This window comes from Mustela putorius, unplaced genomic scaffold, assembly GCF_011764305.1.
Source record: "Mustela putorius furo isolate JIRA1106 unplaced genomic scaffold, ASM1176430v1.1 tig00000765_pilon_pilon_pilon, whole genome shotgun sequence".
Lineage (NCBI taxonomy): Eukaryota > Metazoa > Chordata > Mammalia > Carnivora > Mustelidae > Mustela > Mustela putorius.
The window spans coordinates 2,472,759-2,487,782 of NW_025421470.1; the positions used below are offsets into that span (position 1 = coordinate 2,472,759).

General features: G+C 54.9%; 1 protein-coding gene across 17 annotated transcripts in view; it reads left to right on the plus strand.

The window, feature by feature from the left end:
• LOC101683404 (heat shock transcription factor 2 binding protein) overlaps positions 1–15,024 on the plus strand; it is a 106,287-nt gene that overhangs the window by 66,845 nt on the left and 24,418 nt on the right. Inside the window, exon 10 of one of the 17 annotated variants that reach the window (XM_045084392.1) lies at positions 5,423–5,773. The exons of 14 other annotated variants lie outside the window; for them this stretch is intronic. In XM_045084392.1, the coding sequence (XP_044940327.1) occupies positions 5,423–5,442 (20 nt within the window). In that variant the 3' untranslated portion in view covers positions 5,443–5,773. Of the gene's footprint in view, positions 1–247; positions 575–5,422; positions 5,774–15,024 lie in introns of those variants that run through there. 2 more of the 17 variants (XM_045084389.1, XM_045084391.1) reach the window with 2 other exon arrangements.

The following is a 15,024-nucleotide window of genomic DNA, read 5'->3' on the forward strand; positions in this document are numbered from 1 at the left end:
GTTTTCTTTTCTTTTTTTTTTTTTAAAGATTATTTATTTATTTATTTGACAGACAGAGATCACAAGTAGGCAGAGAGGCAGGTGGGGGGCGGGGGGAAGCAGGCTCCCCACTGAGCAGAGAGCCTGTTGTGGGACTCGATCCCCGGACCCTGAGACTATGACCTTAGCCGAAGGCAGAGGCTTTAACCCACTGAGCCCCCCAGGTCCCCACCAAATAACTTGTCTTCTCTTGAGAACGTGAACGGAGGGACCCAGAGGATCAGAGGTGGTTGCACACCGTGTCTGCGGGAGGGGAGGGGGTGGTGAGAGTGGGAGGTCAATGAGGTGGGGGTACCTGCTCTTTCTTGAGGGCCAGTCACTGTTTTAAGTGCTTTCGTAGGTTCACAGATTGATTTCTCCGAATTCCATGATGAGGTACAATCCTGTTTTATGGATGAGGCAGCAGGAGCATTCGGGGCGCAGTGGCTCCAGGTTACGTAGCCGCTGAGCAGGAGCCCTGCTTGGGTGGGTTGGGCTCCAGACCCCAGCTCCCGGCCGCTCTGTCGGCCTGCTGCTTGGCCGGAAGCCCCTCAGACATGAGCCTTAGTCCTGAGCGGCATCATCCCCCCCCCCCCCCCCCCGCCTGCCTGTAGGTCCGCTTGGCTTGCCTCAGAGGTGGGTGTCTGGGAACCACACGCATCTCCGTCTCAGGAGCCTGCAGCCGGGGGTCCTTCAGCACATTCGGGCAGCTACTCGCTCATTGAACAGGGCTGTGGCTCCGTGTTCCGGACAGCCCGTTTTAGCTGTGGTGCTCCGGAGACTGTCCGGGGCTGAGCGAAGATTGTCGCGAGTCTCCCTTTAATTTGTACAGCCCTCCAGGTCCACGCCGCCTGCGAGCGTCCGTTCCTGACGCTCCCCAGAGATGGCGCTCCTCGACCAGGTGGCGGTTCCTGCGGGCACTCTGGGTCACGCCCAGTAAGGGAGGGACCTGGTGAAGTGGCCTTAATGCCACTTTTCCCCACTGTGGCATCGGGCTTCCTTGTCCACGAAGACAACTGCTTGTTCTTCTGATACAGTGAGCACCGCCCAAACCCGAATAAATCTGTTTTCCTGGTACCTTCAGAGTTGCTACCACAGTCAAACAGAGACAAGGTCCCGTAAGCCCAGGCTGTTTGACCTCTGAATTCCCTATGGAATTACTTCAGCTTACAAATTGAAACTTGTTACAGAATTTGGTGCATGTTTTAGGAGGGTGCGTGTCTATTTTATTACAGAATAGGAAAATAGGAACAAAAATAGTTTCCTGAAAAGTCATCTGTGCTTCTTGGTGCTCGGCGGTGGCGGTGTGACAGTTTCCTGCATTCTAGACCCTTGTGACTGCTTAGAGCTAGGAGAGGATTTGAAACCCGGCTTCCTGTACCCCTTTGCTTTTAGGTAGATCTGCTTTGTGAAATACACTAGAGAAAGAAAAATCTCCTCTAGTGTTTTAGGTGATCTAGGAAAAAATAGGACCCCGTTCTGGCAATAACGGGGTCCTATTTTTATCAGTTCTCCGTTGGGAGATTTTTAAACACATCAACTTTGGATGCATTTGACTCAGATTAAAACTGCAGATTTTCTACTTGGGAATTCACCCAGCCTTTTAGAATCCCACTTTTCTGATCTGTGAAAGGAAGATTTCTACCCCAAGCGTCTTAGTGTGTATTAGCATTCAGTCTCGGCAGCGAAAGCTCGGTCTTTTTAATTTGCTTTGATTAAAGGTGGCAAGTTGTCTCGCGTACCCGGACTTGTCCGCCCCAGAGTGCAGGACCAGTTGCTGTGAGTCGTCCCTGCCTTAACAACCTCATTTCCTGTAACGTTTGTCGGATTTCACTTTCCCTCCCTTTGTTCAGCTCTGTGCCCGGCTTTCCCCCAGGCTTTCTCCACATTCCTAGCATGCCTCGTAGGCTGCAGAACTGGCGCAGAAGGCCGGTGAATGCTGACGAGGGCAGGGTGTGTTGGGAGGGTGGCCACACGTTATGTAACTGCTCACGCAAACGAGTATTTCCATCACACTTTTAACTTTATAGCGCCGTGTTTCCTACCATGTGACAGTGTTGCCTCCTGCCTTACAGTCACTGTTGGTCCAAGGAGTCTGAGACGTGTCAGTCCTGCCAGATTTCTGTCTCTAGCCCAGACCTCTGTCCTGAACTCCGGACTCACTTCTCTCACTATCGGCTTGCTGTCTCCATGTGGCTCTGTGAGACCCTTCCGACGTCCCGCTGTGCACGACCGCTAGCCGAGGCTCAGTGTGCTCAGACTCCGTGCCGCGCCTTCCCCACGCTGACCTCTGGCCGTGGCCTCCCCACAACAACTCTGTTCCGATTTCTCAGGCCTTTGAAAACCTTAGAGGGAATGTCCGCTCCTTTCCTTCCACGCCCACATCCAATCTGTTAGGACCTCTTGATGGCTCCACTTTCAGTCTGCCCAGAACCTGACCGCCGTCTCCCAGTCCCAGCTGGCTTTGGGCCACGTTCATCTTTCCTTCCGAGAGCTCCGGCGGCCTCCTGCAGGTCTTCCTCCTGTCCAGCTTCTCAGGGCATGAGTTGGGAGCCAAGGGTATGATGGAATGGATCCCAGACCGACTCTCTGTACTGAAAACAGTCAAAATGCTGAGTGAGATGAAAAAAAAAATGTAAAAAATTGCTCCTCTGAGCTAGAAAAAGGGTAATTGTATCCAATGCCCAAAAGCCAAAGGAATGTGGGACAGCAGAGAAGTTCTGAGACCTGAGCTAATGCCCACTTTGAGGACATTTGTCAAAGTGACTTTCAGTTTCCACAGCCTCTCAGGGTGTAGGGACAGGAAACAAAGACCAGGTCCCTCCCAGATGAGTACCCTCGCAGGGACACCCGGAAGCATTTACCAGCATTGCAGGCGTAAACTGAGGGTGCTTCTCCAGCCCTCGGCGACTGCAGGAAAACTGCTCTTGGGGAGGCCATCGAGAGGACATGAGCGCTGGTTGAGACCAGGGAGTGGGACTCAGGCAGACAGAGGTTCCCCCCCGCCGTCCACCCCGTCCTCGGAGTGTGCGCGTTCCTTTCTTCCCTGCTCCCACGAGCTGTCCCAAGGATGTAGCCTTGAGATGGAGATGTGGTGTTGAGACCAGTTTGAAGGGATACGTGACTGAACCCCACTTACGGCCTCTATGTAAAATTTTACGTATTTATTTATTTGACAGACAGAGATCACAGTAGGCAGAGAAGCAGGCAGAGAGAGAGGGAGAAGCAGGCTCCCTGCAGAGCAGAGAGCCTAGTGCGGGGCTTGATCCCAAGACCCTGGGATCATGACCTGAGCTGAAGGCAGCGGCTTCAGCTGCCTTCCAGGTACCCCATGTATTTATTTTTTAATTTGGTAAAGTTTTATTTCAGTTCTAGTCAGTTAACACACAGGGTCATACTAATTTCAGGCGGGGCAAGACAGCGGCTCAGCACCGATGCTCGGACCGGGACCCGAGTGCGCCGACTCCTCCCACCCCTCGCTCCCACCCCCCGCCCTTCCTCCCCTCTGGCGGCCGTCAGGGTGTTCATGGTAGTTGAGAGTCCATTTCTGGCTCATCTCTCTGATTTTTACCCTCTGCTCGTTTGTTTTGTCTCCCGGATTGCACATGTGCGTGAATTGTACGGTATCGGTCTCTCTCTGACACTCTAGTTCCATCCACGTTGTTGCACGTGGCTAGAGCGAGTTCTGGTGTGTGGCGGGGGACGCTCTGTTGTGGATATACACGTGTCGCAGCGGGCGCGCATGCGGGCTGTGTGCATAGTTGGGCTCTGCCGATAATGCTGCTGCGGACATCGGGGTGACGTGTCCCTTTGAATTCGTGTGTTCGCGTTCTCTGGGTAAAGAGCCGGCACGGCGAGTGTGGGACTGGAAGGTAACTCTGTTTTTGTTTTATTCTGGCGGGGGAGTGTGGGGACCCCCGGGTCTCGTGGCTAGCCGACACAGGCCTTGTGTGTGCGTTCCCTTTGCTCATGAAACCTGCCGGCGGCTGTCCTAGAGTGGCCAGGCTTTTTCCGTGGTCTTCCCTCGCCCTCCGTCTTCAGAGGCGGATCTCAGGTCACAGCCAGGAAGCTCCGAGGAGGCTGTGAACCGGCAGTCGTCTGTTTGACCTCTGGCACTGCGTGTAGTGGAGGAGAATCTCTTCTGAAAATTTGCTACCCTCGGTTGGTGTTTAGGCAGCTTTGAGGCTTTCATTCAGGCCCCATGGGTGGTCCTCATTTAGAGAATAGTCTTTTCTGGAGAGTTCTTGAACTTCAGCTAAGTCCTTAAAGAATTGTTAGAGCTAAGGTTTTAAGAACCTGAGTTCATATATTAAAAATCACAAAAAGTATGGGAAACATCACTAGCGAAGTGATAATATAGATAATACAGGCTTGCAGAAGATTTCAGATATAAGAACTATTGGATTGGTATAAAAATAGTACGTTTAATATGTTTCAAGAAATCAAGGAAGGGATTGGTACATGAGTGAAGAGCCAGAGATTATAGAAAGGACCCGCAGATCCGAAAAAGGAGCAGAGGTGTTTTTGGAGATGAGCAGTGCAGTGATTGGATATACATTTATGAGGCTATTTAATCGCAGGTTGTCCATAGTTGAAGAGAGAATTGCATCGAGAGGGACACATGTGGAGAAATTACTCAGAACGAAGCCCAGAGGGAGAGGGGTGGTGGGGCAGGTTGGGGTGTGGAGGGGAGACAGAGAGTCCGAGCAGGTCGGGGTGTGGAGGGGAGGCAGAGTCGCCGGGACCCGCGGGAGTTCTGGGAGGAGAGCGGGTGGGACAAGCCACCCTTGAAGAGAGCGGCAGAGACGTTTGCCGCACTTGCTTCTGTAACGTGCGACGTCTGCCCGCTTGTAAGCCCGTAGTGAAAACCGCGGCATGTCGAGGACGGAGACGGTCTTAGAGGCAGGCGGCCAGTAAAGACGTGGCTTCCCGCGGCGGCGCTTCCGACGCCAGTGGCTCCTGGTAGCAGCGGTGTCCCGTCTAACGCCAGGAGAGTTGCTGCCGACCGAGTGCGCGGGGCCTCGGGCACATTCATTCTTCAGAGCGGGGGCGGGATGCAGCTGCCGCTGTCCCACAGCCCTCGCCCAGCGTGTGCATCAGGGGGCGTGGGCGCAGAGGGCGGGTGTGGGAGAGCGTGAGGGCGGTGGGGAAAAGCAGATGTGTGGGGACGTCTGAGTAGGGGCGGACCGGAGGAAGCGAACAGAACCAAAGCCACGGGCTTAGAATGCCAGGAGCAGGCAGCAGCGGGGGCACCGGTGGAGCGAGACAGGTGGCGGGTTTAGGAGTGGGTCCTGCCCCTGGGCTGGCTGGGCCCGGGAGGAGCTGCGGGCACGGCTGGCTGCAGACTCGGACGGCTCGGCGCAGGCTAGCGCACAGGTGACGGAAGCAGAACGTACACCCGCAGGTAACCGGAACGCAGCGTGAACTGCAGGGCGAAAACTAGTTCAGAAGGTGGTGAGAGAGAAAACAAGAAACCACGGGGCAGGAGAAGCGACCAGCGCAGGAACTGTGAATGGGCGCCATGACCCGCTGACAACAGCGTCAGGCTGGGTCCAAGACCGTCATCGACAGGGTACGTGTTGTTCATAGCGGTTCCAGCTCGGGCTGCAGAGTGCGTACAGGCTGAGAGTGAACGGAAAACATACCAGGCAGGTTCTTGCCCGTTCATCAGAAGGACATAATCACTGTGAATTTATATATGCACTTGCTAATGCAGTCTCAAAGTAAACCAAAAAACTATAGAATTTTGGGCGCCTGGGTGGCTCCGTTGGTTGGGTGACTGCCTTGGGCTCAGGTCATGATCTTGGAGTCCTGGGATCGAGTCCCCCATCGGGTTCTCTGCTCAGTGGGGAGCCTGCTTCCCTTTGACTCTCCCCTTCTTGTGCTCTCTCTCTCTCTCTCATTCTCTCTTTCTCAAATAAATAAATAAAATCTTTTAAAAAACTATAGAGTTTTGGGTTATAAAGTAGGCCTCAACAGATTTCAGAGCAGAATCGTGAGGAATGTCTTCTTGGACCACAGTACAGTGAAGCTGGAAATAGTGACAAAAGAATAAGTAGAATCCCACATCTAGAAATTAAGTAATCCATAAGTGAAAGATGAAATCATAACAAGTCAGATATTTTGAAGTGAACAATAAAAACATTACATGTCAAAAATGACGAAATGCATCTAAGTAACTGTTTATTAGAAGTTTTATTAGTTTAAGGAGGAAGGCGGAAGTTGATGAGCTAAACATCTACTGTAAAGACCTTTGTGAAAGTTGAGACCACCCAAATAAAGTACAAGCAGGAAGAGAAGAAAGAGACAAAGGGGCTGTTACCAGCAGGTTCTGCGGCTGGTCTGTGCCGCTGACTGAAGCGTCAGCAGAGCGAAGGCTGGGCCCACAGAGACCATCTGGGCCGAGGGATGGCAGCAGAAGAGCGTGAAGCAAGTGCTGGAAGTCCGAGGCCTGCGGGACCCCGGGGCGCACCAGTACGTGCAGGGCCCGTAAAGGAAGTTCAGCAGAGAAGAGAGCAGAAGAAACTATTGGAGGGAGTGACGTCTGAAGACTTCCTCCCTCTGATGACGGAGAGTCCGTACGTGCAAGGGGTCCGTGGGGTGTCAACCAAGACCCGTGCTGGACGCATCGCAGTCGGACCGTTCACACTCGAGACAAAGAAGGCATTTCGGAATCAGCAAGGGACTGCGACCAGGTGAACAGCTCTCCGCCTGTCGGAAACCGTGGTGGTGGCACGGGGGAGCATCTGTCCACGTTCTGAGTGGAAAGACTGTGCACCAAGAATTCCATGTCCTCCTAAACCACCCTTCAGAAGTGGGGTGAGCCACAAGCCTGGATATATGAAGCCGGGGGCGTTTTGTTGCGGGCGGAAAGGGCGTTCCTGAAGCTGGGAGGGCACGAGGCCGGGAGCTGCGGGGGCCACATGGGGACGGCTGGGGTTTCCGAGCCGCGCTCTGTCCGAACTGATGCTGGGAGAGATCTTCTCCCCATGCTCAGTATTTACTGAAAAGAACTAAAAGCAGGATCTTTTTTTTTTTTTTTTAAAGATTTTATTTATTTATTTGACAGAGAGAGATCACAAGTAGGCAGAGAGGCAGGCGGAGAGAGGAGGAAGCAGGCCCTCCGTTGAGCAAAGAGCCTGATGCGGGACTCGATCCCAGGACCCTGAGATCATGACCTGAGCCGAAGGCAGCGGCTTAACCCACTGAACCACCCAGGCACCCTAAAAGCAGGATCTTGAAGAGCTAGTCGTACAGCCCTGTTCACTACAGCGTGGCTTACAAGAGCCGAGATATGGAAGCGACCAGAATGCCCGTCAGCGGCTGAACGGACAGAGGGGAGGTGGGGTGCGCACAGTGGGACCTTGCTCAGCCACAGAACAGAAGGACATCCTGACCCCTGCGACCACGTGACTGCAGCTTGGGGACCTTACGCTGAGTGAGGGAAGCCGGACCCCAGATTCTGCGTGAGTCCACTCATTCGAGGTACGCAAAGCAGTCACGCTCCGAAACTGGGAGTAGAATGGTGGGCGCCGGGGCAGGGGGACGTCTCACGGGGCCACAGTGTCAGATCTACAGGTTGAACAGAGTCCTGGAGATGGACAGACAGCGGGGACGGTTGCACAGCAGTGTAGACAGACTTAGCACCACTGACCCATGCCCTTGAAAATGATTAATAGCCCAAGTTTATGTTATGTAAGTTTTAGCATGATAAAAAAGTAGAATATTTCGTGTGTCCGCCGTGGCAGTCTAGTAAAGCCACATGGGAGGAGTCACAGGCGATCGCGGCCCAGAGAGCAGCTTCCCCAGACTGTAACATGCCCCGATTTGTGCGACACACACACACATGAAATGGCATATTTAAACATCCCCATGGCGGTGACTCCCCCTCCTCTATGTTCGTGCTCCTGCCGGGGCTCTGGAAGCTCAGCTCGGCGGTGCCTCGTGGGAGTCTGCGGCCCGGCCCGGCCCTGCCCGGCCTGGCCCGGTCCACAGAGCTCGCCCTCCTTCGGTTTCTGTTTCACCTGGAGACAATTTAACATTTTCTTGTTCTTTTGTTTCTCAAATGCCATTTACCTCCAACTAGACTGAACAGTGGGAGCTGGATCTTAGGTTTCTCTCGCATTCCTGTGACCACCGCCTGCCTCTCCCAGCGCCCCTCAGCCGTGGCCTCGGGCCCACGAGCCGTGCAAGCAGCTCCGCGCAGTGCAGCATTGCCGGCAGCTGCGGTCCGGTCCCCTCAGGCCGTGGCTGCGCTGCCCACGGGCCGTGTTCTGCCTCCCTTCAAGGTCTGCTCTCCAGCTCTCCACTGGCCCGAGCCCGGACTAGACCGCAGCCTCTTCTGGATCTGTGCCACCTCCTCCCCAGCCTCTGGGCTCTCTGCCCTCGCCTGCCAGCTCTTGGCGCCCCACGCGCGGCCTAGCCTCGGTGGCGGACTCCTCTGGCTCTGCACGCGCCTCAAGGTGACCCCACGGCCTAGACTGAGACCAGTTATGGCGTAGTTGGCCTCCGGGCGGGGAAGGTTAGCCCTAGACTTAGTTTCTCTGGGGCCGTCACCCTGGTTGCCCACCATGCTCGTGGCCCTTTTCCCTGAGCAGGCCTTCCGCACTGGCCCCCGGTCAGCGAGGGCCCCCGCAGTGCCTGGTGACGGTCTCCGCGGTGGGAGTGTGAGCGGGGCAGGATGGAATCTTCCTCGTGGACCTTCCTGCCTAGAGCTGTGAGGAGGGCCACTCTGGGCGCAGAACTACTAGGAGGCGCCAGTCTGTGCTGCCTGTGGCAGTGTCGCCGGCCGCTGGAGTGAGGCCCCCTGTGCAGCCCGTGCCTGAATCTGGGGGGAGGCGCCGAGGCCCGGGACGCCGGCCGGAATGCCACCGTTGCTTCATCCTGTCCGTCCCAGTCCTGGCTCTTGAGTTCTTTCTCCAATTTCAGGGTACTCTGGAGGCTTCTGTGAATCACCCGTTTTGTTTTCCTTCAGGTAGTTCAAGGCTCACTTCCTTTTGGTCAGGGTCGTGTACCTCCCTCCTCCAGCCCACACCCCGGTGCCACTTCGTCGTCTTCCATGGCACCTGTCAGCCTTGACGCACAGCACAGCTGCCCTCCTCATCCCGTTGGCAGCTCGTGTCTGTCTTCCACGCTGGTGCGAGCGCTCCGGACGGCAGGGCTCTTCACGTGGTTTGCAGGGGGAGCCGGCCCCTTTAACACGTAGGAGGTGCTCGGAACTGTGTCTCCGGTGAAGGGATGGAAGACCAGTTGGCTTGAAGGTGTGTCCTCTCAGGGGGGAAAATCACTGCTGATGATTTGTCATATCACAGAGGAGGTGGAGGGCTGGTTTGTATGTCTCTGGGTTGTGTAATGAGGGAGGCTGAGAGGTTTGGAGGCTGGGGAGAGTTGGGCCGTGTGACCTCAATGTCCCTGTGGGCCCAGGGATGTGCCATTGCGGGAGCACCGTCTGTGCTCTGAGTCTGGGCAGCTGTGTCTCTGTTACGTGAACAGTGGTGATAACAGTGTGATCAAAAAGTGAACTCTTTATGACCTTTATTTATAAATGTTTTTTTAAGAAAAGATTTATTTTTATTTTTAAAGATTTTATTATTATTATTTTTAAAGATTTTATTTATTTATTTGACAGAGAGAAATCACAAGTAGACGGAGAGGCAGGCAGAGAGAGAGAGAGGAGGAAGCAGGCTCCCCGCTGAGCAGAGAGCCTGATGCGGGACTCGATCCCAGGACCCTGAGATCATGACCTGAGCTGAAGGCAGCGGCTTAACCCACTGAGCCACCCAGGCACCCCCGTATTATTATTTTTTTTTTTTTGAGAGCATGAGCAAGAGTATAAATGGGCGAGGGGGCAGAGACAGAGGAAGAAGCAGACTCCCGACTGAGCAGGGAGCCCAACACAGGGCTCGATCCCAGGACCCCGAGGTCATGACCTGAGCCGAAGGCAGATGGTTAACCAACTGAGCCACGCAGGTGCCCCAAGATACTTAATTCTTTTTAGGTGATCGGTATATCCAGTGTAGAACTTGAACTCAACCCAGAGGTTGAGAGTTGCGAGCTCTATGGGCTGAGCCAACCAGGTGCCCCATTAAGAAAGATTTTTGATATAAGTGTTTTATTATGTTGGTTAAATATTCCTCCTAATACTTCTGTGTTAGGCCAGTGTTCAGACTGTCAGTGCAGTAGGTGTGGTATTTGTCTTAAAGAAAAACAACCAAAAACTCTCCAACAATTGACTTGACACTTGGCCTCAGAAGGTCTTACAGGCCAAAGAAGTCGACCTTTCTGTAAGAGATGGTGGGGCCTGTTCTCTTTCATTAATCAAAACTTACATAACACTTTCTTTTTAAGAAAAGGTTTTATTTATTTATTTGAGAGAACATGAGGAGGGGGAGGGACAGAGGGAGAAGTAGACTCCCACTGAGCAGGGAGCCAGAGGCAGGACTCGATCCCAGGACCCTGAGATCCTGACCTGAGCTAAAGGCAGATGCTTCCCAGACTGAGCCCTCCAGGTACCCCTATGTAACACTTACTAAGAAACATAACTTAAAACACTGGGTGTGCAGCCATGGATGGACTTGACTGGTCAGATGACCACATCATACCTTGAAGCATGGCGGAAAGTGTTTGGCTCTGCACGTTGGATCCATCAAGATGGAGGCCATCCCAGATTACTGTCGTCTGATCGAGGTGTGACTGACTCTCACAGTGTAGAAGCGGGAGCTCGTGGACATGGGGAGATGTTCGGTGTGGGATGTGCTGTTTGAAGTCACGGTAGAAACTATGTATCCACATGGAACTATCCAGAAGGTGAGGAGAAACTTGGGAGTCTGTGTGACCGGCCAGAGGCTTGGGGTGTGGGGTGGTGTGTGCTGCGCAGGCCGCGTCCACACAGCGGAGGGCAGGTGCTGCGCCTGTCTGCCTCACGGGAGGCCGTGGCAATCCAGTGGAGGAGGACGTGGAAATGGCCGAACTTAAAATAAGGAGGAAACAGTTCTCTGAGAAGGAGAAAGTCTAATAGGGTCAGACGCAACGGAGGCTCAAGACAAGAGGGATGGAGACAAGGCTTTGCCGGTGGGGGCCCGCTGGTGATCTGTGGCGGAGCTTCTGTGGGGACGCGGGCAGGAGCCGGTGCCGCCGGGAGGCAGAGCAGGGGGTGTGCCTGGGCCAGGCGAGCCGGACAGCGTTTTGGGCATTCGTGCCGAGGGCAGTCAGATTCTGACTTCAGAGAGAAAAGTCCCTAAAAGCTGAGCGTCAGTGTGTCTCACGTCGAACACATGCAGCTTAGCGTCTTGGACGAGGAGTTAGCTTCCCTTACGCTCTGTCTTTACCTGGCGATTTCCCTTCTGGCATAAAAGTAGGTTCCTGAAATGTGAAATCTGCTTCATGTTTAGTGGTTTGTTTTCACATAGGTCCCTAATGCTGGAATCATTTTCATGATCATCTTCTCTGTTCATCTTTAAGAAAAGACATCTTTTGGGGCGCCCGGGGGGCTCAGTGGGTTAAAGCTTCTGCCTTTGGCTCAGGTCATGATCCCAGGGTCCTGGGACCGAGTCCCGCATCGGGCTCTCTGCTCAGTGGGGAGCCTGATTCCCCCTCTGCCTCTGCCTGCCTCTCTGCCTACTTGTGATCTGTCTCTCTGTCAAATAAATAAAATCTTAAAAAAAAAAAAAAAAAGACAAGATGTCCCTGAGTGGTCTTCATCAGCTCGCTAACGAGGGACTTGGAGCTTAGGGTCGTCGCTCTTTACCCAACTGTGAGGCCGAGAGTGCCCCCCTGATTGGCAGGCCTGCCGGCTGTGGACACTCCACTGAGGACATTAGTTTTGTGACTTCTCAGAAGCCATTTTTACTCAGAAGTCAAAAGAAATCCTTCAGAAGGTAAAACTGGGGAGTTAGTGTTTCCCACATATTTGTTGGGTTCTATTTCTTGGACACAAATACAACATTGTACGTGCCACAGTTGTGGAGGGAAACTCTTATGTCCGAAGGTTGTACGGTCCCAGTAGAGGGAGGTCCTGGCTGGACCAGCAGACACTGACCGGGCAGGGTGCCCTCTAGCCTTGTGGACATCATACCCCCGGCCAGAGTGTCTGGCCACAGAGGCCTGTGTAGAGTGGAGGTGTTGTCAGGGCACCAGAGGCTCTTGTGACTTCAACCAGGAACAGCCCAGAAGTCAGGGACCCACCCCCACCCTGCCCCCGGCAGTTTAATCCGGGAAGGTGCCCGTTAGAGCTCGGCTCGTGTTGCTGCAGGCTCCAGGACCCTTCAAAGTCGTCTCTCGTGCTGGGTCAGGTCACAGCATGCCGACACTGCTGACCCTCCTGTGCATGACAGAAAACTGGGCACTGGGCGGGGAAGCGTAACCCAGCTCCCAGCCCGGTGCAGCTGGGGTTAGGACCCCATCGCCCTTCTTCCCTGCGGGCCTGGCTGCGGTCTGTATTTCCAGGACTCTGTGCACAGCTTATCCAGCACCTTCATCTTCTTCCTCGTATCTAATTAGTCAGGGCTTCAATCTCCCTTTTTCTTTTTCTTTTTTTTTTTTTTTTAAAGATTTTATTTATTTATTTGACAGAGCGAGCACAAGCAGGGGGAGGAACAGAGGGAGAGGGAAAATCCGCCTCCCCACCGAGCAGGGAGCCCGACGTGGGGCTCAATCCCAAGACCCTGGAATCATGACCTGAGCCCCTGAGACGCCCCTTCAGCCTCCCTTTTGTGATCCACATGACTAAGAGAATGAGATCCTAAACTCCGGTAAGGGCTTTGTGAAACAAACCAACCAACACCCACCCTCGGCCGCCCCCGCCCCACCCCGCCCTGCGCTGATAGTCATGCTTGGGTCTCTGTCCCTAAAGGTAGTAATGTAGGTGATGGGGAGTGGGGCATGGGCATCCAGGTTTTCACACCTGCCCAGGTCCCTTTAACGTGTGAGGCAGGCTGGAGGGTTCGTGCGCCGACGCCGTCATGCGATCCTGTTGTCGTGCCAGTGACTGGCTTCAGCTTCGGGGCCTCAGCGGGCCCGTGCCTGGCACCCGTCTGTCCACAGTTGCTGGCCCACAGGTGGGCGCGGGAGCGAAGTAGGTCCATCTGGACCCCGAGGGTGGAGGCGAGGCATCTCCCTCCCTGGATAGGAACCAGGATGTGCACTGTAGCCTGGTGGGAGCGGGGAGGGCAGCCTGTAGGCGATTCTCGGGAGGGCAGGATGGAGAGAAGAACCAACCCTGGGCTTCGATGATGGCAGCGAGCCACTGAGTGCAGCCCGGCCTCTGCACTCGCCGAGAGGTGATGGGCTCTTCCCGCTCAAGCCAGTCGGAGCCGCAGTCTCGTACTTTTGACCGAACTGTTCTGACGCGCTCTTCTGTTGCAAATCCAGGAAAAGTTCCTAAATTGGGTCCAAGTTTCCCCATACGCAGCGTGAGGGCACGTACGGTAGGTGTGATGGTTGGAGGTCATGGACACATGTGCTTGGAGACTCGCCCCGCCGGCTCCGTCCTCCCTGCCTTTCTGATCTGGACCAGATGTGCGGCTCAGGCCCCCGCCGGGAAGCCTGCAGCAGGTGTGGCGCCGGGGTGGGGGTTGGATGCTCTGCAAATCCTACCTGTTAGCTGGGCCTCGAGCCAAGCTGGCTGAGCCGCCTGTGCTCCTGGGCTCCACCGTAGAATGTAGAACGGTGACACCGATGTGAGCTTCGGCGCCGGCAAGAGCTCAGTCAGCCGCAGACCTCGTGCGACCAGCACGGGAGCTGGGCAAGGAGGCAGGGCCACGCGGAGTCACCAGCACTCGTCCGGTTTTGACCTGCAGGAATGGTAGCTGTCACGGTCTCAGTGGTGAGTGAAAATTGGGAATGAGATGTCATCAGCATAATTAAAACATTATTTTGGCCTCAAACAACATTCAGCGAAGTTTCCTTTTAAGCCGAGTTAGCTGTGTTTCACTTCACTTTGCACAACTGTAAACATCGGCCAAAACAGTAGCTTACGTGTGTGGTTTTCAAGGGTGGGCACAGAGGGCTTCGCTCTTAGGAACACGGAGCACTGATGTCATCTGCCGGGAACCCAGCTTCACTGGGGTGAGGCTGTCGTCCGTGAGGTGGGGTAGTGGAGGGTTGCTTTCTATTTGAATTTGTTTTTTTTCCAAGATTTTATTTGACAGAAAGACACAGTGAGAGAGGGAACACAAGCAGGGGGAGTGGGTGAGGGGGAAGCAGGCTCCCCGCCGAGCAGGGAGCCCGATGCGGGGCTCAATCCCAGGACCCTGGGATCATGACTAACCCGAAGGCAGACGCCCAACGCCTGAGCCACCCAGACGCGCTGCCTTCTGTAGGACATTGTAAGATGCGTGTGACTGGCTTAGTTTTTAATCCCCGGTCGCCCACGTCACGTTTGTGTCAGGAACCGCAGCGGATGCCACTATGAACTCGACCCGCCGGCGAGCGCTTGCGGGTGGCGGCCGCCGGACTGAGGCCCATGCTCACCACGTTTGGGCGCTGCCCACAGCCGCCTGCTTTGCACAGACGGACACTAGGGCTCGCGGAGGTGTGCAGGCGCCCCAGGGCCCCATGCCCCGGAGCGAGCTGCCTGAGCCGCGCGGACCCAGAGGCGTGGCTGTGGGCAGGGTGAGCGCTGGGGACAGTCGCGAAGGTAGAAAGCAAGTGGCAGACCCTCGGCTTCTTGTCCACGTAGGAACGGGACTCATGGGGGCCCAGCAGGATGGCGGCCTGTGTCCGACGTTGCTGTCCTTCCCTGAAACTGGACATCGGAAGGACATGAGTGACGATGTAACGCCCCCGGCCGGCCCCTGGCTTCCAGCTTGCCCTCATCTCGGCTGCTCTTTCAACTGTCAAGGGGGGAGACGTGCCTCTAGGGGTTTTCTTCCTCCGCAGCAGGACCCAGCAGTCCCTCCCTATCGTCCCTCCTGAGTCAGCAGGGGTGACTTCTCACTTATTTGGCAGGTCACTTGCCAGCAGTGTTCCCTTTCCTTCTGGCCCGGAGAGATCTGTCCCCGTGGTGGA